At 46.0% G+C, this 27501-nt stretch overlaps 2 protein-coding genes across 2 annotated transcripts in view; both read left to right on the top strand.

Annotated features, from left to right (window-relative positions):
- Nucleotides 1-14093: 14093 nt before the first annotated feature.
- Nucleotides 14094-15364, top strand: LOC116419908 (neural Wiskott-Aldrich syndrome protein-like). The gene has a single exon (XM_031942507.1). The coding sequence runs from the start codon at nucleotides 14884-14886 to the stop codon at nucleotides 15349-15351; it is 468 nt and encodes a 155-aa protein (XP_031798367.1). The 5' UTR covers nucleotides 14094-14883; the 3' UTR covers nucleotides 15352-15364.
- CPEB2 (cytoplasmic polyadenylation element binding protein 2) overlaps nucleotides 15349-27501 on the top strand; it is a 62300-nt gene continuing 50147 nt past the window's right edge. The window contains 6 exon segments of the mRNA XM_031942505.1: nucleotides 15349-15503; nucleotides 15506-15797; nucleotides 15800-15894; nucleotides 15897-16094; nucleotides 16361-16642; nucleotides 16724-16813. Of these exon segments, the coding sequence (XP_031798365.1) occupies nucleotides 15369-15503; nucleotides 15506-15797; nucleotides 15800-15894; nucleotides 15897-16094; nucleotides 16361-16642; nucleotides 16724-16813 (1092 nt within the window). The 5' untranslated portion in view covers nucleotides 15349-15368.

Raw genomic sequence — 27501 nt, forward strand, 5'->3', positions numbered from 1 at the left:
CCCACATGAAAGAAACGAGTCAAAAAGAGCTTTGGGAGCCCCTTTAACACGGGCCCCCCTAAAAGGGAGAGCCCTCTGGGGACCTGCGGGGCAATGCCCCCCCCGCTTCCCTGGTGCCCGCAGCAGCAGGCTTGGCAAGGCCCACCTCCTCGCCAGGCCTTAGTCCATCAGCTACGAGGAAATCCTCTGGGAAGAAGCGTCTTCCTTTTCTAAGAAAGGAGCTGTTGAGCAATTCTCTCCCTCCTCGGAGGCCTGAAGGGTCAGACTGGGGAGCTCTTTCTCTCAGAAAATTGAAATTTGTTTGGAAAGAGGGTTCCAGGAAACCCTAGTCTGTGACCAGTACTTGGGAAACTGAACCAAATGGCAGAAGCTGCCCAGGGCATGAAGGTCAAGGAGCTTCCCCCTCAAGCTCGCCATGGGCTTTTTTGGGGGAGGGGGAGAACAAGCATCCTGTCTCACCCCCTCCCCAGAGCATTCTGAAGACGTAGGGGACAGAAAGGGAGGGGGACAAAGGGGCACGGCTCTTTCTACAAGAGGCTCCCTCAAACTATTGAGGAGGCGGCAATCATACCTAGAGGTACATGGGGGCCCTCTCCCTCAGGGGCTGGAGAGAACACCCCCCCCCCCTTTCCACATTCTGCAATCTCATCAGGCATCATTTTTGTTTTTCTAAGTCCAGCTTAGGACTTGGCATACAGTAGGCATTTAATAAATGCCTTTTGACTTAGACTTGAGCAAAGAAGGTTGTCTTGGCTATCTGTGGTACGGAGAATTAGAAATGAATTCCTATTTTATTTCTATATTCTTCCTTAAGGAGAATGACCTTCACTCTGGAAACTACAGGGCAAAAAAGGCTAGCCGGAAGTTGAAATCCAAGAGGAATGAGCCAATGCCGAGTGCACTTTGAACTCCAGGGATTCAAGTCGCGGGTCTAGAAAAAGTAAAGGCTCCAAGAGGAAGTGACCTGGGCAAAGATTGCGAGAGATTCTCCCAGTGAAGGGAGAGATAGCATAGGACTGAGGAGAGGCAGATATTCAAATAAAGAGACAAGGCAAATTCTTCCCATGATATCCTCAACTTGAATCTAGAACATATTCTTATAAATCCCAGAAAATCTAGAATATGTGTTATAAATGGGATGGTTTACATTTAAGCAGATGAGCAAGGGGAGTTTCGGATTTATCGAGAATAAGTCAGCTAGACTAAGCTCATTTCTGTTTTTGATAGCGGTTGTAGACTGTGGCAATGTAGCCAAAGGCATTTCACAGGCCTTCTGTTCTAATTCAGGTTTAGGAAGGTTTAGGATGCTAGTGATCTAGTATAAGGAACTATGGAATATACAGTAAGACAGCTAAGCAAGCTAGCATTGTTGAAGGAGCAGTCAGGGAGGAGATGGTGGAAATGGTGGAAACATGTCGGGTCCAGTGGGTTCCTGGAGTAGGTGGGTGCCCAAATCAGAAAGACTGGTGGTCTTTTACAAGGTTATATATAAGGGATTTTTATATAAAGTTCTTACCTGGAGGTTAGGGAGTGAAGAACCTAGATCTGGGAGCTGGGGCTGGTAGGGCAGAGAGGGGGAAGATTCCCAGGGAATTCATGGCTAATTGGCCCACACCCTGTTGGTAAGAAAGGAGCTTTGGGCTGCTACTACTGAGCTTACTTTTACAGAGAGATGCAAAAGTTTCCAGCTTTTACATGTAGAAAGGTGGGGAGCTGGGTAGGGTCATGGCCACCTCTCACTAATTCCCTGGGAAACAGACGTATATTGACTGCATGATTATATAGTGAGGTGAATCAGCTCCCAGCAGCACCATTACTCCATCATCCAGCTTTTGAGCTTTGGAGTCCTTCTCCCACCTGCTGGAAACTCCATTCCGATCGGCCCAGAAGTAACTCTGTACGTGTCCCGTGAGGAGCGCAGTGTTTCTCCCCAGCAGAACCTAAGCACTGGAAAACTGCCTCTCCAACGGAATATTGAACAATAGGTTCATCTCCCAGGTTAAGAGTAGGGGTCTCATGCAGGGACCGTGCAATAATCGGCATATTATCCCCAAACGTGGAAGACCTCACCGTCCCCAAATCCCTCTTCAACTTGAACTCTGTGGCAAACCTGGTCCTCTTGGGGGCCCCTTTTGGTGGACTTGTGTCCATTATCTCTTACATCCTAATCAGGGAGTTTCTGCCCAGTTATCTTTGCTAATGAACCTTTCCCTTGACATGTGCCCAGGAGGCACCTTGCTGGAGCAGTCTTCTAGGAGACTATGAGAAATATACTTTCTCACAGTCCACAAACAATAATCACAGTGACATGGAGACCTCCCTATCTTTCCCTCATTTGGATGACGGCAAAAGTGGGGCCGGTTTTGGCACGTTGCTTCCGCGGGCTTCAAGGTCATTCTCCAATGTCATTTGTACAGAAGGCAGTGGGATGTGGTCCACACAGGGCAGGGCTGAAGAATCCAAAGGTTGGTTTCAGAATGAATCTTTGAATGCTTCTAGTTTCCTTATCTCTGAAAGGAGGGAAGGACCTTCCCAGCTCTAAGTCTGTGATCTTCTGATCCTGATACTTTAGCTTTTAATACTATTCATTATAATGGGTTGTGCTCTCAAACTGAATAAATTGCAGGTCCTTAAGATATTGGTGTCTAAAATGCATTGTTGTTGTCATTCAGTCATTTGTAAGTCTTGTCTGACTCTTAGTGACCTCATCTGGGTTTTCCTTGGCAGAGACATTGGATAGTTTTGCTCATTTTACACACAAGGAACTAAGACTAACAGGGAAAGTGACTTGTCCAGGATCACACAATTAGTGTCAAAAGGCTAGATTTGAAGTCAGGAAGATGAATAAATAACCCTGATTTCAGGCCTGTTATTCTGCACAATATGCATAATGACTCATCAATGTGATCCAATTTAATATATATTTTTTAAGAATTTAGAGTAACTTTTTAAGAATCTAAAAGAAGGAATAATCAAATTACTTAAGTTCATGAAATTAATGTGTGTATGTGTGTGTATATATGTATATATATATTATTTAATCCTAAATTTGTTACATAGTAACATAGTTACATAGTAACAACAAGTGGAACTAGATTGTTATAGTGCAGAATTAGCTATTCTCATCGCCAGTCAGCACAGATGAATATAATAAAGGAGCCAAGAGAAATTAGAAATCTGACCAGCAAATCAGCTAAATTATATTCTGTCTGGAAAAAAAATTAAAGTAGGAAATAACTGGAAACAGATTTTCAAAATGTGAGAAATTCTTGGAATGAAATAATTATAATTATTAATTGTTGAGTGTCAACAGCATATTTTGTGCTGAACAAAACTGCAAAACATTTAGCATTTGAAAGATGGGAGGAGTGGAAAACAAATTACTCTACAACATAGTATTATTAAACTAACCCAAAGTAACTATTTTCTACATGTTATATAACAGGTAATGATTTTTTTTTTTTTTGAGATTATGGAAATTCTACATACACTTTGTTGTCAGTTTTTAAGACCTGTGAGCACTCATAATGAATTGCAAGGCATCTCAAGAATGGCCCCACCAGGGCATGGTGGGGTATCACTTAGTATATATATAGTGAGATTTGGCTTTCCTGCATTGGGGATGGATCAGGACTCATTCATCAACACTCACTTGTTGTCTCTTGTGACCAATGGCTTGAATGTGTAAAATGTTTAACCAGGGCTTAAGGTTCAGTCTGTGGCCATAGAGGGAGTTGTGGTGAAGACTGATCCTAAGACTTTGCCCTTATTATGAGGATTGGTGTGTGTGTGTGTGTGTGTGTGTGTGTACACATTGAAATATACAAATGTAAAAGTGGGGGAAGAATCACTAACTAGTTAGTTTAAGAAGAAATCCCTTGAATTATACAGCATGATCCTGATCTATACTCTCAGAATTAAAAATATAAAGAAGAGTCTTTTATACTAAGAAGGTGAAATGTGTTCATTCTTAGGTCCAGAATCTACCACTTTCCCAGTTTTCTCAGCTATTCTGCCCTTTCAAAGATACTTTAGCTTTCTTTGAAGCCTTCTTCACATAAATGGAAATAAATGGATGAATTTTCCCACTTTTAATATGAGGCTCTGCTCAATATACTCTACCACATGAGAACCATAAAACCTAAATTCAGGCCCTAGTGTCATTAAAAAAAGTTCTTTTCATTCTTTTCCTCTTTTTTCTTCTTTCCTCCCTTGGGCTCTTTTTCCTTCAAGCCCCAGACTGGATCCTTCCATTGTGTCATCCTAGCTTGTTATGCAATTCTCTGTAGGTTCTCCTAGCCCTTCTCCCCACCCCATCTCCACCACATCTAGGTGGTTCATTTGAAGGAGTTACCACATTTGGGAAGTAAGTCCATCGTGTTTCCGGCACCCTCTTGCTCGGTCCACCTTGAGGTAAAATATTCCTCTTGGGTTGGAGGACTGGCCTGGGTGCCCGGAGTGAGTCCGGGCCCTTGGGAGGATGGGATGCTGCCTTCTAGTCATGTCTCCGCGGGTGTTCCCTTCTCGCGGGGTCCCCAGTGACCCTGCTGCTTCAGGTTCTTGATTAGCGATGGAGAATGGCAAGAGGACAAACCTGATATGGCGGCATTATAAATGGCAGCCCAACCTTGCCCTGGCTCCATCAACCTTGACCCAGCCAGTGTGTCTCTGCCGGGCTGGAGCCTTCTAACCAAAGCAGAATGGGCTGCAACAATAAAACTCCATCTCATTTTCACACTCTTAGAAATATTTTTGTGAATCTTGTCTAGATGTGGAGCTCTGACATCAAAGAAAACTTTGTCGATGAAGAAGGCCTAGGTTTGATGAGGGATTCTAAATTGTTCCTTCTCAGGTCTGTTTTCTGTTGTAAGGGCATCCATGTTATCTTAATTAGTAAAGGAAGCAGAGAGAACTCTATAAAAGGCAGGTATGTGTTTAGTTGTGAGCACCTATGTTGGGATTGCCTATGGAGCCAATATTCATAGCCAGGAAGAACAAGGGCCAAATTTAGGAGCGAGCTTCACTTTACATATAAAGTAGTTCCAAATAAACTACTTCCCCCACCTTTATTAATAGAATCTACCTGCATTGATTCTCAATGAAATCTTGAAAGTATTTTAAATTTTTTTTTTTTGTTTCATTCAATTAGTCCAGTTTCAAGCAACGCTCTTCCAAATGAGCCCAACTTGTGAAGCAGACAGATATCATCTCAAGGGTGTCCCCTGAATTTCTGGATCCCCCACTTCAGTTTCTCACCTCTGAAGCTGAATTTATTTTATCAGTCCTTTGGAGAGATAGGAAAAATCAACATTCTATACTGATCTTAATGAAGTCTTCTCCTACCCACTAGGCCCCTGACTATGGAAAATAAGCCTTCCAAGTCCCCCTTAGCTGGTATCCGACAATAAGCTAGGCCACCTTGCTCTCCCACCTTTTCTGGTGGCTTTATCTCCATATTGGAACAGCTTGCATATTGTGAATTTCCTGTCCTCCAGGCCTATGTGGCTCCACTTTGGGAGCCATTAATTAGGTATCCTAATAGTCTTATAAACTAATCCATGGGAATGTACTAATGAGAGAAGACTTGAAAAGATTCCCAGCCCCTCACCATGACCACCCACGACTCCCTGCTTCCTCCCTCCACTCCCGGGGATCACTTCAATACAATTCACTTGCACGTCGCCACATCCCTCCCTGATGTCATGATTCTTTTCATAAACGAAGGGCAGACAACAACCGCTTCCAAGATAACGTGATTTTTAAAAGCTTTTCTGCTCTTTAGCACAGTGCCTGACACATATAGACCCCGAAAGGCTTGTAGCCAGTTTTGAAATATTCAGGCCATGTAGATAGAAAAAAAATGAAAAAGAGGTAAAAGCTATCTCATCTGATTCATAAAGCTCGCTAAATAATATAGAACATTTTCCTTACAAAGACCATTTTTGTGTTTTCAGAAAGCGAGAACAAGAATTTCAATATAAGCTCAAGGTCAAGTCTAGGGCTATTTGTCCAAAGGTTCTACTTTGCAAACACTCAGAATGAAATAAAAACCAGCTTATCTTTACCTGGAGACAAAACTGATTATGAAAGAATAAGCAGCAAATAAACCAGCTTTAAGGGTAAGGGATAGCAGTTTGCCAGACAGCAATAGGCAGGAGAGGGGGAGGGAGAGGACGGGGATAAATTCACTCGTGTAACCCCCAATTCTATCCAGGCAGATTACTCCTCAAGCAGGTCAATGAGCCAGACACAGATCCGACTGTTCATGATGACATTTAGTTGGAGATGGAGCACATTTTTTTCCAAACAGGTTGGCTGCTGGTGTTGGATCACACATCCCTAAACCCCTTTCCTCTCCCCATAGTTTAAAAGTTCCCCATAGTTCCCTTTCCTACAAAAGCTTCCCATGGTCCTCCCATCTCCCATCCTTCTGAGAAAAACTATACTTCCCATCAACCCCTTTGCTAAGATTTGCAACGACAAAAATAACCCTGTAAGGCAGAGAACACAAGCATTAGTTCCCCATTTTATAGATAAGGAAACTGGGAGTAGAAGAAGTTAAGGGACCACATAGTAATTATCACAGCTAGTACTTGACCACAGGTATAGTAACTTGAGTCCACTGCTCTTTCCATTAAATCAATATGTATCTCCTATGTTAACAATTATCCTTAAAGGATCATAGCATTTTTATACTGCACAGTGGATCTTCCTTCCCATTTGATGAGATAGGAAATATCAATATTGTTATTTGTAATAACTTGAGTCCACTGCTCTTTCCATTAAATGTCTGTATCTTCTATGTCAACAATTATCCTTAAAGGATCACGGCATTTTTTATACTGCACAGTGGACCTTCCTTCCCATTTGATGAGATAGGAAATATCAATATTGTTAGATGTATTTATAATGGTAAGATAAGGATCGTCTTACCCATGGTCACATGGCTAAATGTGTCTAGAACCAGGATGCAAAATGCAGGCCAAAAGAAGCAGGGCTTTTAGTGTTGAGTCTAGTGTTTTCTTACTTAGTGCACAAGACTTCCCTGGGTCTTTAGAAAGTGTTACCCCTTATTTCAAACTCCATAAATGCAAATCGACTGGCCAACTGACCTAGAGTTCCACACCCCTTATCTAGAAAGCTGAGGGACATGTTTGAGCATATATGGGAATCCTGTTGCACTCCACAGCTCCCACTGCCATCCCCCCAGTTACAGGCCACTTGGTTATGATGATCGGTCCAGACTAAGTTTTGTGGATGATGGATGATGATGGCTGCATGAAAGCCCTTAAGCCCCTCTTGAGTTCGAGACCACAGCTGTTAGGAATGATGCTAAGGCTCAAATCCATGCAAAGATCAAGTATCTTTTCTTCCTCCGAATTCTCTCTTTCCTTTGCTTAGAAAATGATCTATTCTTCTATGAAAGGCGGCAGTAATGCATTCTACCAAACATGCTTTATGAATTTTTTATCTGAACTTTCACAGTCTCTAACACTGACAGAAAGCCTTTGTTATTCTTTCTCACGTCTAGGCCAAGTCAGTCCTAAAATTGATCGACACGAGCCCTCAGAACAAAAGGAGAGGACGGTGTGCACACTGAGTGGTAACTTGACGTAAGTCTCTATGTGAAAATGATTTATTTTTTCATTTCAAAAGTTTTCACAATAGCATCTGAAAACCTAAAACATGTCGCACCCCCAAATTCAACTGACATGTCTGGGGAGGTGGTTAGCTACATCTGAAGGGGAAAATTTTATTTCATTTTTTATTTTATTTATGAATTTATTTATGAATCATCCTTGGTCCTAACCGATAAGGAAGTGAAGTAGCACAATGGATGGCATATCATTGCCAAGAAAACCCCAAGTGGGGTCGCAAAGTGTCGGACACGACCGAACACCACCAGGGCTAAGCAATAACGTCAGGCTTTTATAGAACATTGATTTAGGTAAGTGGTAATATTACTTTTGAGAAAACACTGTCAGATGTTATTCATCATGTTGGGTGTGGTTGAGAAATTCTTAAACAAAAGTACTTTCCACATCTTATATATAAGAAGACTATCCTTTTGGTTTGAATGCAACCATTGTTTGTAGGGTCCATCCACCAATTAAAGCAACTGTGCTCTAACTTGCCATCTGGATTACAGTTGCTTAATATCAAGGTGATCTTGTGGAAAGTATATTGGACTAACCGTCAGGAAAAACTCTTATTAACTTCATTCCCATGTACTTCAGTTTCTTATCTATAAAATGGAGTTCAATAACACCTGACTTATTTATACCAAAGGAATGTTGCAGGAAAAAAAAGAGAAAATAGATGGGAAATATTTTGACAGATGGATCTGCTATTATAAGTGCTGTGTATTATTTCCCAGCAGAACGCAGCCATATAATTTTTAGGATTACATTTCAGGACCTACCTTTTTTAAATTGGACCCTGGATTTCATTTGTATAAGGTAGTCATTGCCGTCACAGTAAGGAAATTTCCTTTACCAATCCAGATCAATACTTGTTTTGTGACTTTTAGAGTATTATTCCTGGGAGCACTTAAGAGGTTGAGTGATTTCAGTGGTGACTTTCAGACATTTGATACTTTAGATTTTGTGTAGGATTTCAGAAGGAATATGTATTCTCTTTCACCAACCCTTGTTTTCCAGATAATTATGAAGCCATTATATTTAATAATCTCTGCAGTGATTAATAACGTTCATACTCTCGTGTTCTCTACCTTATGGCCATGTCTTGGATTGTTGTTTGGGAGGTGACGCCATGATGTGCAAGTGAATTGGACTGAAGTGAGGGAGGGCTGGGCACGGGCCCCTGCCTCACTTTCTCCTTCAGAGCCATCTGGGTTCAAAGGCAAGCTATAAATATAGACGGGAGATGGCCCTGAGTAGTGGGGAGACCTCGGCCTGGGTCATAGGAGGTAGTTAAGGGTCATTGGCAGACACTGGATCTATTAGCTCAGGTGGAGCTTGTGGAATCAAATTGGTGGGTGGGTATTCCAAGTTAGACACTGAAGGTCAAGACCCTAAGAACATTATGATGTGCTTCGAGAGCTATCCAAGACTAGCATCTCTAGTCATTTTCAGTAATGTACAGTGGTATTGACTATTGAGTTCAGATTTCTGGACTAATAATTTGCATCTTTTATAACAGATTTTCTATTCATGATTCATATGATCAACCTCTATTGAGCCTTTATTAGGCAATAAGGATACACGTTTTAAAAAATGAGATAGACCTCATCTTCAAGGATCTTACATTCTGCTGAGGATATAAAACAGATTCTCAGGAGAGTAAAGGATATAATTAAAACAACAACAACAAAGTGATGACGGGAAAGGAAGAGAGAGAATATTGGGAAAAACAAAGGCTCAAAAAAGAGCGGCACTTGAGCCTCGAAGGGATTTAGGAGCTCCAATAACCAAAGGTGAGGCATGAAGGGGGAAATAGCGATGAATGGGAGAACCACCAGCAGGTCAGTTTGGGTTGAAATATAGAGCTGGTGAGCAAGAGTGATGGCTGATCAGCCTGGGCTGGAGTCAGAAGAACTTGGTCATGAGTCCCTGAAGAACTTGAAATTCCCCATAGAGGAGTTCATCTTTCATCTTAGAGCTGAGATGGATCCACCGAAGCTTCTTTGGCCCCAGGCACAGGAGATAGACTCGTGCTTTAGGAGTCTCAATATGGCAGCCCTGCAGGAGACCGGCTGGAAAGGGGAAACTGGAAGCAGGGAGGACAAATTGGGAGGCTCTCTCTATTTTTAATGATGTAGGAAGGAAGTGAGGAGGGCCAGTGAGGTCTGTGATTCACTGAAAAGTTAAGGAATAATACAGGGCAGATTTCAGTGGTGTTCTGGACTGGCTAATTGGGTCACGAAAGGCAGGAAGCCAAGGGTCATTAGGCAGCTTGGGGGATTAGGTCTGACCTTGGAATAGGTCAGCAGTCCCAGAAGTCTAGCAGGTGAAAGAACCAGGCAACTTTCAGAGGCAGACAGATGTGGTTTGGGACTCGGGAGGCTGGAAAGGGAGGAGGAATTAAGGACGACTTTCAAAGGTGAGTGGTAGAAGTGAAAGTAGAAAACAGAAAGTGAGAAAGAGCCCATCCTCCGGAAGAGTCCTTTTTTGCATTTAATCTTTCTGGATTTACATATGAGCAGCTTTGGCTCAGCAGGTGTGTTGCTGTAGTGAAAGGAAAAGTCTCAGGCAAAAACTAGAGCAGGCTTTCTCACGATATACAAGTCATTTGCCACGTCTCTCAGCTTTCATTTGTCTTCTCTCCTCTCTCAGGCTCACCATCGAAGCTGAGATCTTCCCCATCTTTTACCAGGACAGTCACGGCAACGGGTTCTTCACTGATAGCTGACCCCCAGTCTCTCCCTTCTCCCATTCTCCCTCCACCTAGATTTGAACTGATATTATGAAACACAGACAGGTTTTTAGGTGTGATCATATCCACTCAGTAAACTCCAGTTTCTATTGCTCTAAAGATTAAAAATAAACTTCTCTATTAAACTCACTAAACTTACAACTTGACTCCAACCTATTTTCCCATATTTATTATTTCCATATTTATTCCCTTTTGAGAACTTTATGATCCAGCCAAATTTCTCTTCTTGCTCTTCTTTAAGGTCTAAGTCCTGCTTTTGTGCTTTACAGTCCTTCCCTTATGCAGAACATATTCATTCCCTCCTCCTCGCCTCTATTAGAGCTCTCATTTCCTTCAAAGCTCAGCTACATGAAGTCTTTTGTTCTCCCATCCTAGATGTCGGTGCTTCTGCACCCTCAATGATGTTGAATATCTTTAGTTTATATTTGTATAACTCCCCAGTAGAATGTGAGCCACTTGAAAGCAATAACTACATTTATTTCCTCTATGCAGGGCAGGGCCTTTATCTCCATTCAGCTTTGGGATTAGAGTTACACCTTCCCCTTCCCCCCTCCAGCACCAAGTACAATACTAAGCATACAGTAGGCACTTAATATATTTGCTAATTATTAGATTGACTGAATCAGAGGAAGAAGGGTCAGGTTAATTAATCACTGCTGGAAATAAACTGCCCAAGGTGCCTTCCCCTATTAGAGTTGAAAGGAATTTTATCAATCATCTAGTATAACACATCAGTAAATGCAGGAATCTCTAAAGCTAAAAAGTGTTTTCAGTGTCAGGGAAGTCACTGAAACAGACGGAGCCTTTTACTCTGCCCTTTTCTCTCCATTTCATCTCTGGATGTCAGGGAACTGGCTTTTCTCGAATCCCAGTAAAAATGCTGCCTTGGACAAGAAGCCTTTCCCCTCCTCCTCTCTACTTCTATTATCTCCAATTTATCTGGTATGGATCTTGTTCATACAGAGTTGTTGGCCTGGTGTCTCCCTAGATTGTGAAGGAAAAGTGGCGTCTGGCTTGTTTTGGTTTTTTTTTTTTTTTTTTTTTGGGGGGGGGGGGGGGGATTGAATTTTTTTGTTTTGTTTTTGCTAAGTGCCCAGGATAAAGACGTTAACAAGGACTTCTGGTTGCTGTTGTTGACTGGCCATTTTCAGTTGCTACAAATCGTTGTACTCAACTACAAGCTGCTCTCCTGTAATTGCAATGAGCAGCTCAGTGATATTACCTTTCATTCAGGGGAGCAGAGTCTGTTTATGGATTTCATGTGTTTAAAATGCATTTTGCTTATTGACTTTGATGGCCACTGCGTCTTCTTCCTCAGAATAACCAGCACACTGTGCAGGGCCAGCTCTTCTACCTGAGCTTGGGCACGTGATCTTGTTTCCTCATCTGTGATACAGAGGTGATAAGATTCTATGTAGGTTTCTTTTTTTACCTGTAATGTTCCATTATTCTCTCTTCAGGAAATCCTTTCACCAATGCAGATCTACAATTTGTGTGTTTGCACACAAGCACACGCATGCATACATGTTTGTATATTAAAGATGACATAGATACACGTTCTCACATACACACCTCCAGGTTTTATAGATATTATGTATCTGTGTATGTCACATCCACATATTTTGGAGACATGGATTCTTAATGCTGTCATGTCTGACTTCATGATCTATATGGGGTTTTCTGGGCAAAGATATTATCATGGTTTGCCATTTCTTCCTCCTTTGGATTAAGGCCACAGGTAAAGTAAAGTGACTTGGCCGAGGTCACACACCTAGGAATCTTCTGAGGCTGGATTTGAACCTCCAGACCCAGTGCTCTAACCACTGCCCCATATATCTGCTTCCATACATGTATATATACTGTGGTATGTATTCCCATGCATATACTGCAGTATGTGTGTGTATTTCTATGAAAGTTGTTGGGGGACTGAGACATTAAATTACTTGCTGGGGGCCCCCCAAAGCCACCCTGGTTCAGAGGTCAGTTGTCCATCCACTGTATTTCACGGGATAGATGCCCAAACTACTACAAGTCGCAGCAAAATGAAGTCGTCAATATCATGACTTCTCTAACTGGGTTTTAAAATTCATGATCTTCCCTTCCCTGTGTCTAGACTATCTCACTGGCTACACTGGTAAGCTCACTTTTCATCAGCCTGTTCTCTTGATTCTTTGAGTATAGTTCTTGAGTCTAAAGGTGATTTATGTGAAATTTCTTTTAATTTCTTTTATACCCTACTCATCCCTGATTTGCCTTCCAATCCCACTAAACCCCCAAAGAGCAGTTGGGCACAACCAACAAAATGTCAATGTTTGCAACATTATCCTCCCAACGTCCCCTGCCTCTTGAGTAAGAGGAGGAAAATGTTTCATCATATTTGGGACCGACATTAGTTACTGCAATTGATCGAGTTCCGAGGCTGTTTGTTATATATTTAGTATTTGCATTTATAGTTACTTAAGCAGGGTCCTTTTGTACACTGTATTCCTGGAGGTTCTGTTCCTTTTACTCGGTCCCTCGTGTGTACTTCTGGCACTTCATTGAAAAATAATTTTGATCCCTGAAAAGTTCCATTTTAAGGACTTTTTCAGCCCTGAACTGCTAAAGGAAAAAAACAACAATAGCTAGCTGATATTGTACTTGAAAGTTAATACTTTTATAAGCATAATGTTAAACACATGAGAGTAGATGCATATAATCATTCTCAATTTGCAGATGAGGAAACCGAGGCCGAAAGTTTAGCTTAATTGCCATGCTCACGCAGGGTGTCTTGTCAGAGGAAATGAATCCACGCCTCCCTTCACCCCAAGTCCAGGGCTTTTCCTCCTACATCACACACAACTTTTTATAAAAGGATTTTTCTCGAGAAAAGGGAGAGAAATTAAAACTGCTTTAAAATGCGTGAGGGACTGCTGCCCTTCTTACTTCTCCCAGAGCCACTGCTGGGCTCCCAGATTTGGGGGGGACTTCGGTAGGGGCCAGCCAAGAGGAGGGTCCCGCCGGCGGGTGCGGGACTAGGAATATTTAGCGCAAAAGAAGGGGGCCCGGGGGGCTTCCAGCCCTTCCCAAGGCAGCCACGTGGAGGAGGCGGGCGGCCGCAAGTCGGGGACAGTTCCCCCACAACGGGAGGCTGCAGGCGGAGGGCGGGCTCCCGACAGCGCCCGGAGCTGCGGGGGGTCCCCGGCTGCAGTCTCGAGAAGACTTCGCGGCCGCAGCCAAGTGTCAATGTCACCGCAGATACATTGTAGCCAGGCCCGGCCGCAGCGGCAGAGGGCGAAGCTCCGGGGGGCCCCCGGAGGGAGGGGACCCGGCGGCGCACCCGACACTGCCAGCCCCCGAGGGCCGCGGGTGCCGCCGCGCAGCCAGTTCCGCGGGGACGTTACCCCCCTCGCCCCCCATGATTTAAAGGCTGCGGCTGGCCCGGGCCCGCCTCCCTCCCCGGACCCCCGCCGGGCCCGCGCGCGCCCAGGGCGGAGCCACGGCCGCTCCTCCCGCTGGGAACCGTCCCGGTCTCCGCCACTGCTCCCCACCCCCCCCCCCGCCCCGAGACGGCTCAGATCGATCTCCCCGGACAGGAGCGTGCGTGGCCACCGGGGGCCGCGGGGGGGGGGTCCGGGGCGCCTGGGGTCGGAGGGCGGTGCAGCCGGCGCCGGCCCCGGCCCGGCCCGGCCTCGCCCCAGGAAGGCGCAGGGGTCGGCTCGGGGCGCTCACATGACCGAGGGGCGGGGCGAAGAGGGTTCCCGGGCGTGTAAACCACCGCTGCGGACGTCCAGAAAAATGAGAGGGAGGAGCCGTTGCCCAGGAAGCTCCCGTTGCCCCCCGCCCCCACCCCCAGCACGCGACCCCTCCCCTCTCTGCCCCGCCCGCCCGCCGGCCGGCCGGCCTCGCTCCCAACCGGCTTCTCTGCTTTCCCACGGCGCGAGGCCGCCGCGTCCCGAGGGCGGCTCCTCCTCTCCCCTCCCCCACCCCGCCCTCGGCCGCAGAGCGGGGAGGGGCCGCCCGACCCAGCCGAAGCCGAGCCGGGTGACACCGCGCGCTCCCTCCCCCGGCGCGCCCCGCCCCGCCCCGAGCCGAGGCGCGCGCGCGCCCCCGGCAGGCGCCGGCATGCTAATGAATGGGGGCGGGGCGGGGGCGCGCGGCGGCCTCGTGCCCGCGCGTGCCGGGGGGGACGCAATTGTGAGGTGGCCGTGACGCACATTCCGGGGTTCTTAAGGGGCTGCGGCGGCGGCGCCGGAGCCGGTATCGGGAGGAGGAGGAGGAGGCGGCCGTCAGGGGGGGAGGGAGGGCGCCCAGCCGGCCCAGCCCGCCCAGTGACGGTGTGTCTCACGGACCTCCCCCCCTCCCCTCCTCCCTCCAACACGCAACCCCCCCACAGCCCCGCGCCCGCCGCAGCCCCGGGCCGCTCCCGGCGTCGGTGGGGGGGCCGGCCGAGGCGAGGGGGGGCGGTCCGGCGGGGCCCCCTCGGAGCCCCGCGGCCGCGCCTGATAAATGGGGGATTACGGCTTCGGGCTAGTGCAGAGCGCCCCGCTCGGCAGCAGCAGCCCCGGCCCCCTGTTCAGCGGCGGCGCCTTCCGAACCCCCCAGCTCTGCCCCTCCCTGCTCCCGGCCGCCGCCGCCGCCGCCGCCGCCGCCGCGCACGGCCGGACCATGCAGGATGAGCTGCTGCTGGGGCTGACACCGCCGCCGCCCGACCCCGCCCGCACCGCCCCGCCTCCGCGCCGCCCTCCCCCCCCCAGGACCCGCCGCCCAGCAGCCACAGGAGGAAGGAGCCGGCCGGCCCCCGCCCCTCCCAGCAGCCGCCGCCGCCGCCGCTCCCCACCCCCGGCCAGTCCGGCTCCCGGCAGCAGCCGCAGCAGCCGCAGCCCCGCGCCCGGCCCGGCCCGCCCCCGCACCAGCACCACGGGCCGCCCGCCGAGCCCCCCGACGCGGCCGCGGCCCCCTCGACGCCCTCGCTGAGCCTGCTGGCCCCGACCATGGAGTCCCCCAACCACCCCCTGCTCGGCGGCTTCGGCAGCCTGCAGAGCCCGGACCTGCCTCACCCCGGCGGCGGCGGCGGTGGCGGCGGCGGCGGCGGTGGTGGGGGCGCCCCGGCCGGCGCGGGAGGAGGGGCTCGGCGTCGCCGCCGCCGCCGCCGCTGCCGGGCTTCGGCACCCCTTGGGCCGTGCAGACCCCGTCGCCGCCGCCGCCCGCGCAGCCCCGCAGCAGCCGCCGCCGCCCGCGCCGCAGCCCGCGCAGCCCCGCAGCCGCCGCCGCCCGCGCCGCAGCCCCGCAGCAGCAGACGCCCCAGCAGCCCGGCTCGGCAGCCGCGTCGGCAGGCGCCCATCAGCGCCCTGCCGCCCAGCCCGGAGGCGGACGGCGCTTCTATCCCAGGCTGCCGTCGTCCATGAACCCGGCGTTCTTCCCAGCTTCTCGCCCGTCGCCCCGCACGCCCGTGCCGCCTGAAGCGTGCCGGGCGGCGGCAGCGGCGGCGGCGGCTTCGGAGGCCCCTTCAGGGGGCCGCCGTGCCCCCGGCCCCGCCGGCTATGAGCCTGCCGCCGCCGCCGCCGCAGCCGGCCCCGCAGCCGCCGCCGCCCGCGCCCCCGGCCCCGCAGCCGCCGCCGCCCTCGAGCCGCCGCTCGCCCGTCAGCCCGCAGCTGCAGCAGCACCAGGCCGCCGCCGCCGCCTTCCTGCAGCAGCGCAACTCGTACAACCACCACCAGGTACGGCCCCGGGGGGGGGGGCCCCGAGAAAAGAAGGGGGTGCCCGAGGAGGAGGGAGCGGGGAGGGGACCCCGAAGGGAGGGCTGACCCCAAGGAAGAAGGGGGGGACGGGAAGGAGGGGGGACCCCGAGGAGAAGGAGGCGTGGGTGTTCCCGGCGCTGACCCCCCCCCCGGGGGGGGGGCGGGTGACAGGGCTCCGGAGCCTCGGGGCCCCGCTGGCGCCCCCGGGGTGGCTCTCACGGCCCCCCGCGGCGCTGTCCCCGCAGCCTCTGCTGAAGCAGTCCCCGTGGAGCAACCACCAGAGTAGCGGCTGGAGCACGGGCAGCGTGGCGTGGGGGGCCGTGCACGGCCGCGACCACCGGCGAGCCGGGACCATGGGCATCCCGGGCCCCCTGAACCAGATCTCCCCGCTGAAGAAGCCCTTCTCCGGGAACGTGATCGCTCCGCCCAAGTTCACCCGCTCCACGCCCTCGCTGACCCCGAAGTCGTGGATGGAGGACAACGTGTTCCGGACGGACAGCAACAGCAACACGCTGCTGCCCCTGCAGGTGAGGGCGGCGGGCCGGGCGGGGGGCGGGGGGCGCGGGGGGCAGGGCCGCCTTCTGACGCCCCCTTCTGTGCTGTTGAAGGTGAGATCTAGTTTGCAGCTGCCAGCCTGGGGCTCAGACTCCCTCCAGGATAGTTGGTGCCCTGCGGCCGGGACCTCCAGGATAGACCAGGTAGGCTGCCCCGCCCCGAGCGCGGGGGTCCCGGGGTCCCGGGGTGCCGGGCCGGGCGGCGGGGGTCCCCAGGGGCGTGGCTGCCCGCGCTGGGGCTCTGGTGAAGAGCGCTTTCGCCCCCCCGGGGCGCGCGTGCGGCCTCCGGAGCGGTCCCCCCTGCCCCCCTCCACCTGGAGCCGGCCGAGACGGACGCGGGGCGCTCTGCGGGGGCCGAGCGCCGGGCGCCGGTGCTGGGGCCGGGGCCGCGCGTGGTCGGGGCGGAAAACCTCGGGCTTTAAGGGGCAGCCGCGCTGGTAGCTTGGGGGAGGGGATGCTCTGGGGCGGGGGGGCCCTCCGTAGGGATCCCGGCCTCTCCCAGCCCCGAGGTCACGGTTCTGGGGGGACATGCCGCTGCTCCCCCGTTTGACGCTCGCGGGCTCCGTTAAGCCGAGTTCGGGAGATCGCCTTGTGTTAGGAAGCGGCGCTCCCAGGTGGGCTGCACAGGTGCCGTGTAAGGGTCGGGACGGGGGAGCCTCACGGGGGGAGGATCGGGAGGGGGGGGCCACACTTGGCCCGAGCTCGGGGGGAAGGGCCGGCGGAGCAGCCCTGGGGAGGGAGCTCGGTACGCGATCGGTGAGAGGGCCCGGGTTGGCGGGCAGGAGCGCTGGCGGCGGCGAGGAAGGGCGGCCTCATTAATCTGCATTTTCTGCTGTTGCCGGGACCCCTTTGGGCCCGGGTTTGGAGCTCTGTAAGATGGAGCGCTTCTAGATCCGAGGTCTGGGATGCTCTAAGGCACTGTTGGAGCTGCTCTAATAACGGGGGTCTCTACAACCGAGGAATGGGGGGAGTAGTGATTATTGGCGCTGCTCCCGTGGTTTTTAGATGACAGGCGGACTGAGAGAGTCATAAATGAAAATCTGATATTCGACAACTGGGGCGATAAGTTTTCTAGTCTTGTCCTTCTGTTTCAATACTGCGTGCTTGAAACGGGTATTTGCTCAGCGGCTTCAATAGTCATAGATCAAAATGGTCTAAAACGGCTACTTTAGTTTGTTTATTAGCATGAGGATATTTCCTAGAAAAAAAAATCTTTAAAAATTAATGTTCCTGCCTAGTCTTGTGTTTACAACTAGAAAGACATTTAGTAGTTACAAATTAACATACAAAATAGAGGTTTTCATAGTAGAAGTCCTTAAAAAATACAGCAACTCCTCTCATAATGAGCACTTGAACTAGTATGCAGATGAATTATCACAGAAATTTTTCCAATCTTTTTTTTTTTTACAATAAGACATTTTAAATCCAACTGCTTCAAACTCCTTTTTACCTAGAGAAATTTTCTTATTTTTATTCGTATTCCAAGCCTTTTTTTTTTTTTTTTTTTTTTTTTGCCCTCTAAAATTTTCTGTCTGATCTTGTGTTTTAAAATTGATTTTTTGAAGTCCCATCTAGAGGGTTAAGAACTTCTGCAGTATGTCCTCTGCCATGCTTGTTTGGAGCCCAAGATCTCTGTAGATCTGTCTCTGTATCCTGAATTTTTTTGTGTCATGTTTGCCAAGAAATTGGGATGGTTGAATTAGGGAGGGAGACAGAGACAAATTAAATGAGAGACTAAATGAAACAAACACCTGTTAATTGAAAGACTGATTTTTTTTTTTTAATCAGATTTGTCAGGATTGTTTTCTGACAATTTGGTCAGAATATGAGTAGTTGACATTTTTACTATAAATTATCAAAACATTTTGTCTTAATGATTTTTACTTTGTAGGTAGAAAAAAATTCTTGATTTTAAATGGAAAGTTTTCCTCTTCAGATTTTTCATTCCAAATAGTATGGGTTCTGGTTCCATTAGAAATTGAAGTTCATACTGTGCCGGTTACTGTGCAGATCTAAAGGCTGTTTGTGTAGCCTGGGCCTTCACCTGGACCAAGCAGAGCTTCGGATTTGGAGCTTGGCCTGGCAGAAGCTCGTTTCCTGCCTCTGGGGATGGCCAGGCTCCCTGGCATTTCCTTCCCCTGTCAGAGGACCTGGCTTCGGAGATTGGCTCGGCTTCCCCACTTTTTGTGACCCGGGAGAAGTCTTTCCAGGTCACAGCTTCCTCCTCTCTGGAGGAAGATGTTTGATGGGATGGCCCGAGGCTCTTGCCAGCTCCAGATCTAGAATTCTGTGGTGCTTCCTGCTTGCCCTTTCAGTGCCATCTTTTTTTATTTTTTTCTTTAGATCTATTTCTTCTCCTCCACAGAATATGGAGATTATTTTAGGATCAGTTTTAAGATGGATATATTTGCAATCGATTGTTCACAGAGAGCTGGCCACAGAGTTGGGAAGACACAGGTGCAAGCACCGCCTCTGATTAGGTTGGCGGTACCAGAATTTCCAGATAAGCCATAAGCCTCTGGCCTTTCTCAAACCAACGGGGCAAAATTACACACTTAGTCTTTTCCCTCCACCCCAGCTTTTAATAGCACAGCAGTTCTGCTCTGGTTTCTTTCTCCTTTTTGAGACGGTAGAGCTGTATGCTTAGTGTTGGGAGGATTCTCAAACCACCATTAGAGTACAGGTGGTCGCGATGGAGAAATAATAGCAGCAATTTAACATCCACAAGTGTTTACTGAGTACTTGGCTCCAGCCTGGTGATGTATTTTTCGGACAATAAAAAGCAGACTAATCCGTAATCCTTGTCTTGAAGACAAATTCAATTTAAACACGTATCAAGTGCTTAGTATTTGCAAAGCCAAGCCAAAAGCAACAGAATAGACCCGAGGCAGGATGGAGAATGTCCGATGTAGTGAGCACAGGTAGGTTGGAGCCACAGGAGGAAGGGCCTTAAAGGTCAGGAGAAGCTGCAGGGTTTGGGAGGGCCTGCCGTGGCCGGGCTTCAGGAAGCCTCGCTGGGCATCTGTGATCCACAGTTACCTGTAACTCTAGGACAGTGGAAGGGCCGCAGCCGGGCGGACACGGGTGATGGAAACCATAGGGAGCTTGGGTGTTTGTAACTTGGAGTTTGGCTAAAATGTAACTCCTGGGAAGCAGGGAAAAGAGCTGCAAATGGAAACAATTCGAGAACAAAGAAAAGTCTCAGCCAATGTCTGTGCTGCGTCGGTCACTTGGGGGGATAGCGGAGCTCCCGTGTCTCGGTGCTGTAGTGTGACACGGCAGGGTAGGCCCCGGCTGTGGGTTTGGGACGACGACGCGAGGGTCGCCGGGGGTCGAGAGTGCGCGTGTGTTGGCGATGGCACGCAGAAGTGACCTTTTCAAAAGCTTGTGTTCTTTGAATTTTAATTGAACATTCTAAAATGTAAAGAAATTCTTTTTTGCATGCTATGTCCTTTTCCTTCTGAAAATGTATTCCTTCCCAAGAAAAAGTTGTCTTTGAAATAGGATGGTGATTTGGATTATGATACTGTTGCAAATCATGTCTCATCATAAATGTTTAGTTAGGAATGAGTTTTGGTTGGTTATATTATTAGCAACACCTTGGTAATAGTTTTTATTCTTTATTTCTCCCAAGTTATTTCTCAGTCAGGCTATATGTATTTTCTAGATTGATTGTTTTTTATTTCCTTTTCCCTGATAAACTAGTTCTTCCAAACCCTGCTTAATTTTGTTTTTCTCTTCTCCTTTCCGCCCCCTCCCAAATCTTGTTGTGTGCTACACCCAAAATTCAGGATTAGGAAAGAAGTCATTTGATTTTTGTTTGTTTTTATAATAAGAATTAAAAGTCAAGGAGAAATACTTTTAAATCACGATCTGCTTAGACTGTCATTGGTACTAGCTATTTCTAGGGTTCTTCCATCTCAGCTTTTGGAGATCACTTTATCAGCTGTTACTTCCCAGTATATATTATAAGAGTTGGTGGTAAATTGTTTCTTTTTGAAGTTTCCATATTTGGAAAAGTACTTGCTTGTTGCCGTAGAGCTGTGCAGCAATGAATGTAGACTATATTGTCATAGTTAACATAATCTACCAACTCTTTTTTTTTTTTTTTTTTTTTTAAGCAGGGTATCAGTAATTACCATTAAATTGTAATGTTTCCACATTGTGAAGAGAGAGACTGGCTTATTTCATATTCAGCCTAGTATTAGAAGTGGGATTCCAACTGAGGAAATGTAGTGTTCTTTTTATTATTGCCCTATTGCCTCTCATTTGAAAATCTTCACAAATAAATCTTTCACTATGGAATCTGGGTTTGTTTCTTAGCCTGGACATTATTTTTCTTTGGTTGCTTTGATTCATAGCCACAAGCCCAAGTTCTGATCAGACTGCCTCCTATTAGGACCTATTAGGACCTATCCTGGGTCCAGGTCTGCTGGCTGGCAAGACAGTTGAGTTAAGAGGTCAGGGATGACAGGGAGGGTATATGTTACCTCAGAGGTCACGGATCAGCATCTTTTGAACAACAGTGGTTTGCCAGGAGAGCTACTTGTATTCAGATGAATTAGTTTCTCCACAACAAATCCTCCTTTAAATCGCAGCTTTTGAAAATCTTAGTAGTTTGTGAGGTTATATCTAGCTCATGGATCAAAGCACAAATCTCCAAATTTTCTTGGAGTTAAGTATTCTTCTCCGATGGGTTTGCCTGCCACATAGAGTTGAAAGGAGGAGAAAGGAAGAGAAAGCAGTTCCTTTGTGCCAAATCAGTAATATCAAAATAATGTGTACTTGAAACAGACTCATTTCAAAACCTGGTCATTTTTATCATTCAGATTGCAAAACAGAATCTTATGTTGAAAGGAACCTTAGGGAACTAGTTCAGTACAAGAGGAAACTCTGCTTGCAGAGATGTCAGGCCTTAGGATCCCAGCGTTGGAGCTGGAAGAGGCCATGGAGGCTGTGTAGGCCAGCCCTCGAATTTGACAGGCGAGGAAACTGAGGCTAGGAGCTCGAGAAGGGTTTTCTCAAGGGCAGCACCAGAAACCAGGGCTTCCTTTCCTTACTTATTATAAGTTACTCTGCCAGTCAGTGAGACTCCACATTTTTAGAAATGAGTTTTTTGAATAAAGTATCCTAAATTTAGCCTTTAAACCAAATTGTTTTAGTTCCTTAGTTTTACTGGGAGGAGTCATTGTACAATTCCTATAATTTAGTTCTCTTGAAATGAAGTGGATCTTTTTGTAGATCAAGCCATAGTCTTCTGAAGGAAGACACTTGGAGATGTCAGGAGTCATTTGCCTGTTTCGAGCTGTTTTTGTTTTGGGCGCTTGTGTGTGGGATGAGACAGATGGTAACAATGTATAGCTAAATGAATATTTATTTAGAAGAGCACTGTTATTTTTCTTTCTAAAGAAGGGCTTTGAAACTTGGTAAAGGACTATGGAGGAAAACCTATGGAGGTTTCTATGGGATAGAAACCTTGCATATATGGGTTACTTCTCGTGGTGGGACTAAACAAGTAGAGAGGGTAAAACTTCTACCATTCCACTGAGCAAAGGGATCCCTGAGGAGGACAGCGATTGTGGGGAACAGCCAGAACTGAGACTGCCTGGCCGACTCCTTGCAGGGAAGCACGGTTCTGAGATAGAGCAGATTTCTTGCAAGTTATTGAGTATTGATAGCCCGGAACATCACAAGCAAGGCCCTGACCTCTACCCCAAGGATTTTTAAAAGGGCTGATTATTGGCACTTAGCTAATTCTAATTGCAGAATGGCTCAAAGTCAGAGCAGCATCTTAGACGGTCAGAAGGATGGGGCTTCGACCAAAGTCTATTTTCCTTCTGGTTTCAGTGTCTCTGGTAACGAGTGAAGGGCAGAGTATATAACCCCATGTAGTCCACGCTTTTCTTTTTGGGGATAATTGCCAGGAATTTCCCCCTCAGATTAGGCCGGTATTGATCAATCTTCCTATAACTTCCGTCTCCCTGGTTGGAAGATTGCTGGAGTCAGTTTCCCCACATGTGAATCTCCCTCATTCAGCTCTTTATGTATATGACACTCTCTTTGGGCCTCAGTTTTTTCCTCAGTAAAAAGGAAAAAAAAAAAAAGGCATGACTTTCTGGACTTCTTTCACTATCGAATTGATATGGGCTAAGAATTCAAAAGAAATCAGATGGTTTTTTCCATTTCTATCACAACCCTTCATAGAAGAATATTTATGTTCAGCATGCCATTGTTCACATTTGAACTCTGGTACAAAGAATTTCTCAGTAACTTTATTTGGATATCAGCGATGTAAATCAATAGCAACTTGATCTAAACACTAGATGATATTCTATCAAATCAATAATTTGCAAATATTAATATATTTTGCATATACTTATTTCCTTATTTGAATATTCTTTATCTGATTACCTTTCACTAATTGAATATAAGCTCGTTAGGGATAGACCAAGTTTCTTTTTATTTTCTTTTTTCTTTTTGTCTTTTTATTCCCAGGACCTAACATGGTGTCTGACACACAGTAGCTTAACAATTTTTTTTTCCCCTGAGGCATTTGGGGTTGAGCTACTTGCCTAGGGTCACCCAGCTAGGAAGTGTTAAGTGTCTGAAGTTAGATTTGAACTCAGATCCTTCTGACTTCAGGGCTGTTGCTCTATCCACTGTCACCTAGCTGCCCCAACAAATATTTTTTAGGTTGTATGAAGGACATTCCTTTTTGCTTTTCTCAAGCTTTCAAACATTTCATGTTCGAAACATTTGTTCTGTTGTTACAATCAATTTATTTAAATATCTACTATATACAAGGTATATGTTGCTTTTCACTTGTATTAGTTACTTTTCCCCTAGTAGATCTATTCTATTTTTCAAAGCTCTTTTAATCTGTGGATTAAATTAGTCTTATGGTATAGTTTAATAAACAGTATCAACATTATGAGAGCATTTCATAAATTTATAAAGTCATTTGTATTTTGGTTACTTCCAAATTTAAATTAAGTAACTACTTTTTTTTAACCTGAGTAAAAAAGTATAATAGAGAAGAGATTACATTTTTGGAAAATTCCTACTGATTTTCTATTTTACCCTCCCCAACTCAAACACAGATCCAAATGAAAGGCAAGTATTCCCATGTATATAAACTTCAAATTTTAGAAAATCTTTTGTTTACAGTTTCCTTCTGTTATTGATTTCCTGTTCTATCCTTATACTTCAAACACAAATCTATATTAAATGTGGACAATCCTATGCGTACAGGTACTAGAGATAGTAGCATATGGAATTGGAATATATCCTGCATACTTAAAATCTGTTGCACATTGTTTCTCAATCCATCCTATAACTCTTCAGTTTCCTCAATCCACCAAGCAGCTTTTACACACCATTCCATCTTAAACCAATCCTTGAGGGATTGTATTCTTTTTTTAATTTTTTCCCCCTATCATTAGACTCACAAAAATTCTTGATGAGAACAATTCTCCTGTTCCTCTTTTACAATTTAATCTTTTTTAAAAAAATAAAAAGCAATCCCCTAACCCACCAAACATGACTAATAGTGTAAGGGGAATATTACATGTTGATACCTCTGTATCAAGAAGGGGGAAAAAAAAGCAGAAAGTGAAATTTGATGTCACTTTTAAAAAACTAGTTGCCATCTGCACTAAAATGTTATAAAATCTAGAAAGTCCCTTTCAGAATCTCTAGAAAAGCCTCCCATTTATAAACCTCTTTATCATCCAATTATCCTCTGTTTTCTTAAGTATCAGCATCCAAGATAAATTTTAATAGCATTCAATTTGTTTTGCAGATTTTTGTTAATAGGATCTAAACAGTAATATCTTAACTTTTTTCCCCTGAAAAAAGTGCAATATAGTTTATGGATTGCATTATAGATGATTTTTGGGAAGCTTGCCATGGAATCAAAATGCTTATGACTTATTTCATCTTATAATATCATTTTATTGAAAGAATGTATTTAATTTACAAAGCAGCAGTTTACGGAAGAGCTTTTGGAACCACCACCATTACCCAACTTAAGTACTTTTCACTAAACAGCATACATTTTCCAAATTCATGATGACTTTTCTTTGAGTTTTATTATTTTCTCACTGAAATCTTTGCAAAATAATGACTATAACTGTCTAGTAAAATTGTATTATTGATGAAGTTAGTTAACTGGAAGCCAGAGTATGGTTTGGTGTCCTGAGAACTGACCTTGACAAGATAAAAGTGGAAGTCCCCTCATTTTACAGAGGAGGAGATCGAGGCCAGGAGAAATGAAGCAACTTCCTTTCAAGTTAGGAATGTAGTCCACAGAGCAGGAATTTCAAGGTGGGTGCTGGCGGGACAGGTGTGACCTGCAGACGCTCCGGACCACCTACGACCTTGATGGAGAGATCTCCAAGTATTAGGACGCCGGCACCAGGCGCGCTTGGGGCTGGAGAGAGAGAAAACAGGAAGCTTCAGAGCCACCAAGCTCCAGCTATCATCATGGCTGAAGCTTTATCTTAATTATTTATCCTCATTAAGAGACTCTTGATGCAAAATGGATTATTTTAAAAATTAATATTTCTAGCATATTTTATAATATGGTAACTCCTTTTTGGAGTCCTTTAAGGTATGCATAATGATTTCCTTAAATCAATAGACTGAGAGACTCTCTTAAAAGTTAAATGACTGATGCCCGCTGAATTGTATTAAAAACAAACCATTTCTGAGAAGTCATTTCATAGAATTTTATTTTATTTGCAACTTTTCCAAAACATGTTAATTAGGAGGGTATACCTACTTAGTCCTTAATGTCACAAAATTAGGTTTTCCTCCATCCTGAATTCTTCATGTGGAACTTCTGTGGGCCACATGATCTCAGTTGCTGTGACTATCACAAGATAAGACTTTCTAGGTCAACTTGCAGATAGGTAATTTTCCTTTTTGAAGCTCCTCAAGATTTCCTCATCAGTAATAAGAGTAACTACCAAATCCTCTACCTTTTCTAATAAGGTCAATACTCTTTTGTTAAGTGTCCTAGGAACATTTTCTTTGGTCTTAGAAAACCAGTACATTGCTCTTAGATTGCATGTTTTCTGCCTCAAATTCTCTGACCTAGTTTTTTTCTTTCTTTCTTTCTTTCTTTTTTTTTTTTTTTTTTTTTTTTTTGGTTAAGAATAGCTAGGCAGTTGCTTATTTGTATGAGCAGCTTAATATTCTTTAGGCATAGCCTTCTATTTTTGTGTCCCTAATTGGTAATTTGGAATACAGTTAGATTGTATTCTTTCCTATTCACATACATGAAACTTAATGTTTTCTGAAATTATACTTTTATTCATTCACGTTCAACTCTTAAAAATGGGGGAAGCATTGAGATACTTGTTCATTGAGTTCGGAAGTCAACTTTAACTAAACCCCTTTGAATTTTTTGATAATTTCCTTTTGTTATGTTTTTATGTGATATCTCAGTCACTGATATTTAGTCTAGATCCTGTTGAAGGAAGCAGCATTTCAGATATTTTGAGTGCTTACTTTTTATACTTAGAAAATGTTACCCATCTCCACTTTTTTATTACTTTAATGTAGAATTAAGAAAGAGACCTTGGGGCAGTGGATAGAGCACCAGCCTGGGGAGAGGACTGGAGTTCAAATTTGAACTCGGATGTCCTGGCTGTGTGATCCTGGGCCGGTCACTTAACCCCACTTGCCTCAGCAAAAAAAGAAAAAAAAAAAGACCATAGAGATGAGAAAATTAATTTGTACAATTTCTTAGGCCACACTTTGCGTCAGTGACAATGTCATATGGTCGACTGTGATTCTTGTCCATGTTCTCCCTGATGTCCCTCTCAGAGCATCTACCCAGCATGTATTAGGAGGCTTTCCTTTAGATGTTTTTCAGATTTCATTGGGGCCGGTTCAATTTTGTTTTACTAGCCACTTGATGACTGGCCAGTCCCCTTTGAAAATAATACATACATACATAACCTATCTACATACATACATATAAACATTTAAACTTTCTGGAGCCATAATAGAACTGTGGAATACAATTTAAAGTGTGTCAGCATAAAGTTATAGTTAGAGAAAATAAACTATTGAGTAGGTTTTTTTTTTGTTTGTTTTGTTTTTGTTTTTTTTTTACTATTGTCTTCTGGTCAGTTAACAGTCACAGAAAGGAAAGTGAGGAAGGTGGAAATAGGTGATGTCTGCGTTGCATCTCACTGTCATATAGAAACAGAAACAGTGGGATTGACCCTAGTTGATGACTTCATTTTCTGTCCCATCACACAAGGTGTTCTAAGGTTCCCTTCTTTTGATTCTGAGAGAAGGAGGAATAAATAGGATTCTTTTCCCTTGAGGTGAAATTGTGTACATCACTATGTTTTTTGCTGCTTTTTCTACTTCATACAGCTGAATTACAGATGAGTCCCACCAGATCAGCTTTCCACTTAGTTAGTTGGACACCCCTTTTCTGGGTTCCTCCTTCCCGATCCCATTTATCTTATCTTGCTTAGGGAGGCTATACTGAGATAAAACTCCTTTACTTTCTCCTCTCTTACCTGCTGCTGAAGATACTAGAATTTCTTTTTACCCCAAGGTCACATTATTTTGCTTTGTCTTTGCTAAAGAGAAAACTTGGGTTAGGGTGAGAGAGGACCATGTGAAAGAGGAGTTAGACCTTTCTGGATCTAGAGGGAAAAGGAGGAAATAGGGGTGGGTAGATGCTGTAAAGAGGAAGCCTTAGGCTTTATGGGAGGAAGATGAAAAACCTAGAAGCAGCTTCCTTGAGCCAGTAAGTCTACCTCTCTGGGAAGTAGGCAAGCAAAAACCAGTGGCTTATTTGTGAAGTA

Source organism: Sarcophilus harrisii, chromosome 6, assembly GCF_902635505.1.
Source record: "Sarcophilus harrisii chromosome 6, mSarHar1.11, whole genome shotgun sequence".
In the NCBI taxonomy this organism is placed as follows: Eukaryota; Metazoa; Chordata; class Mammalia; order Dasyuromorphia; family Dasyuridae; genus Sarcophilus; species Sarcophilus harrisii.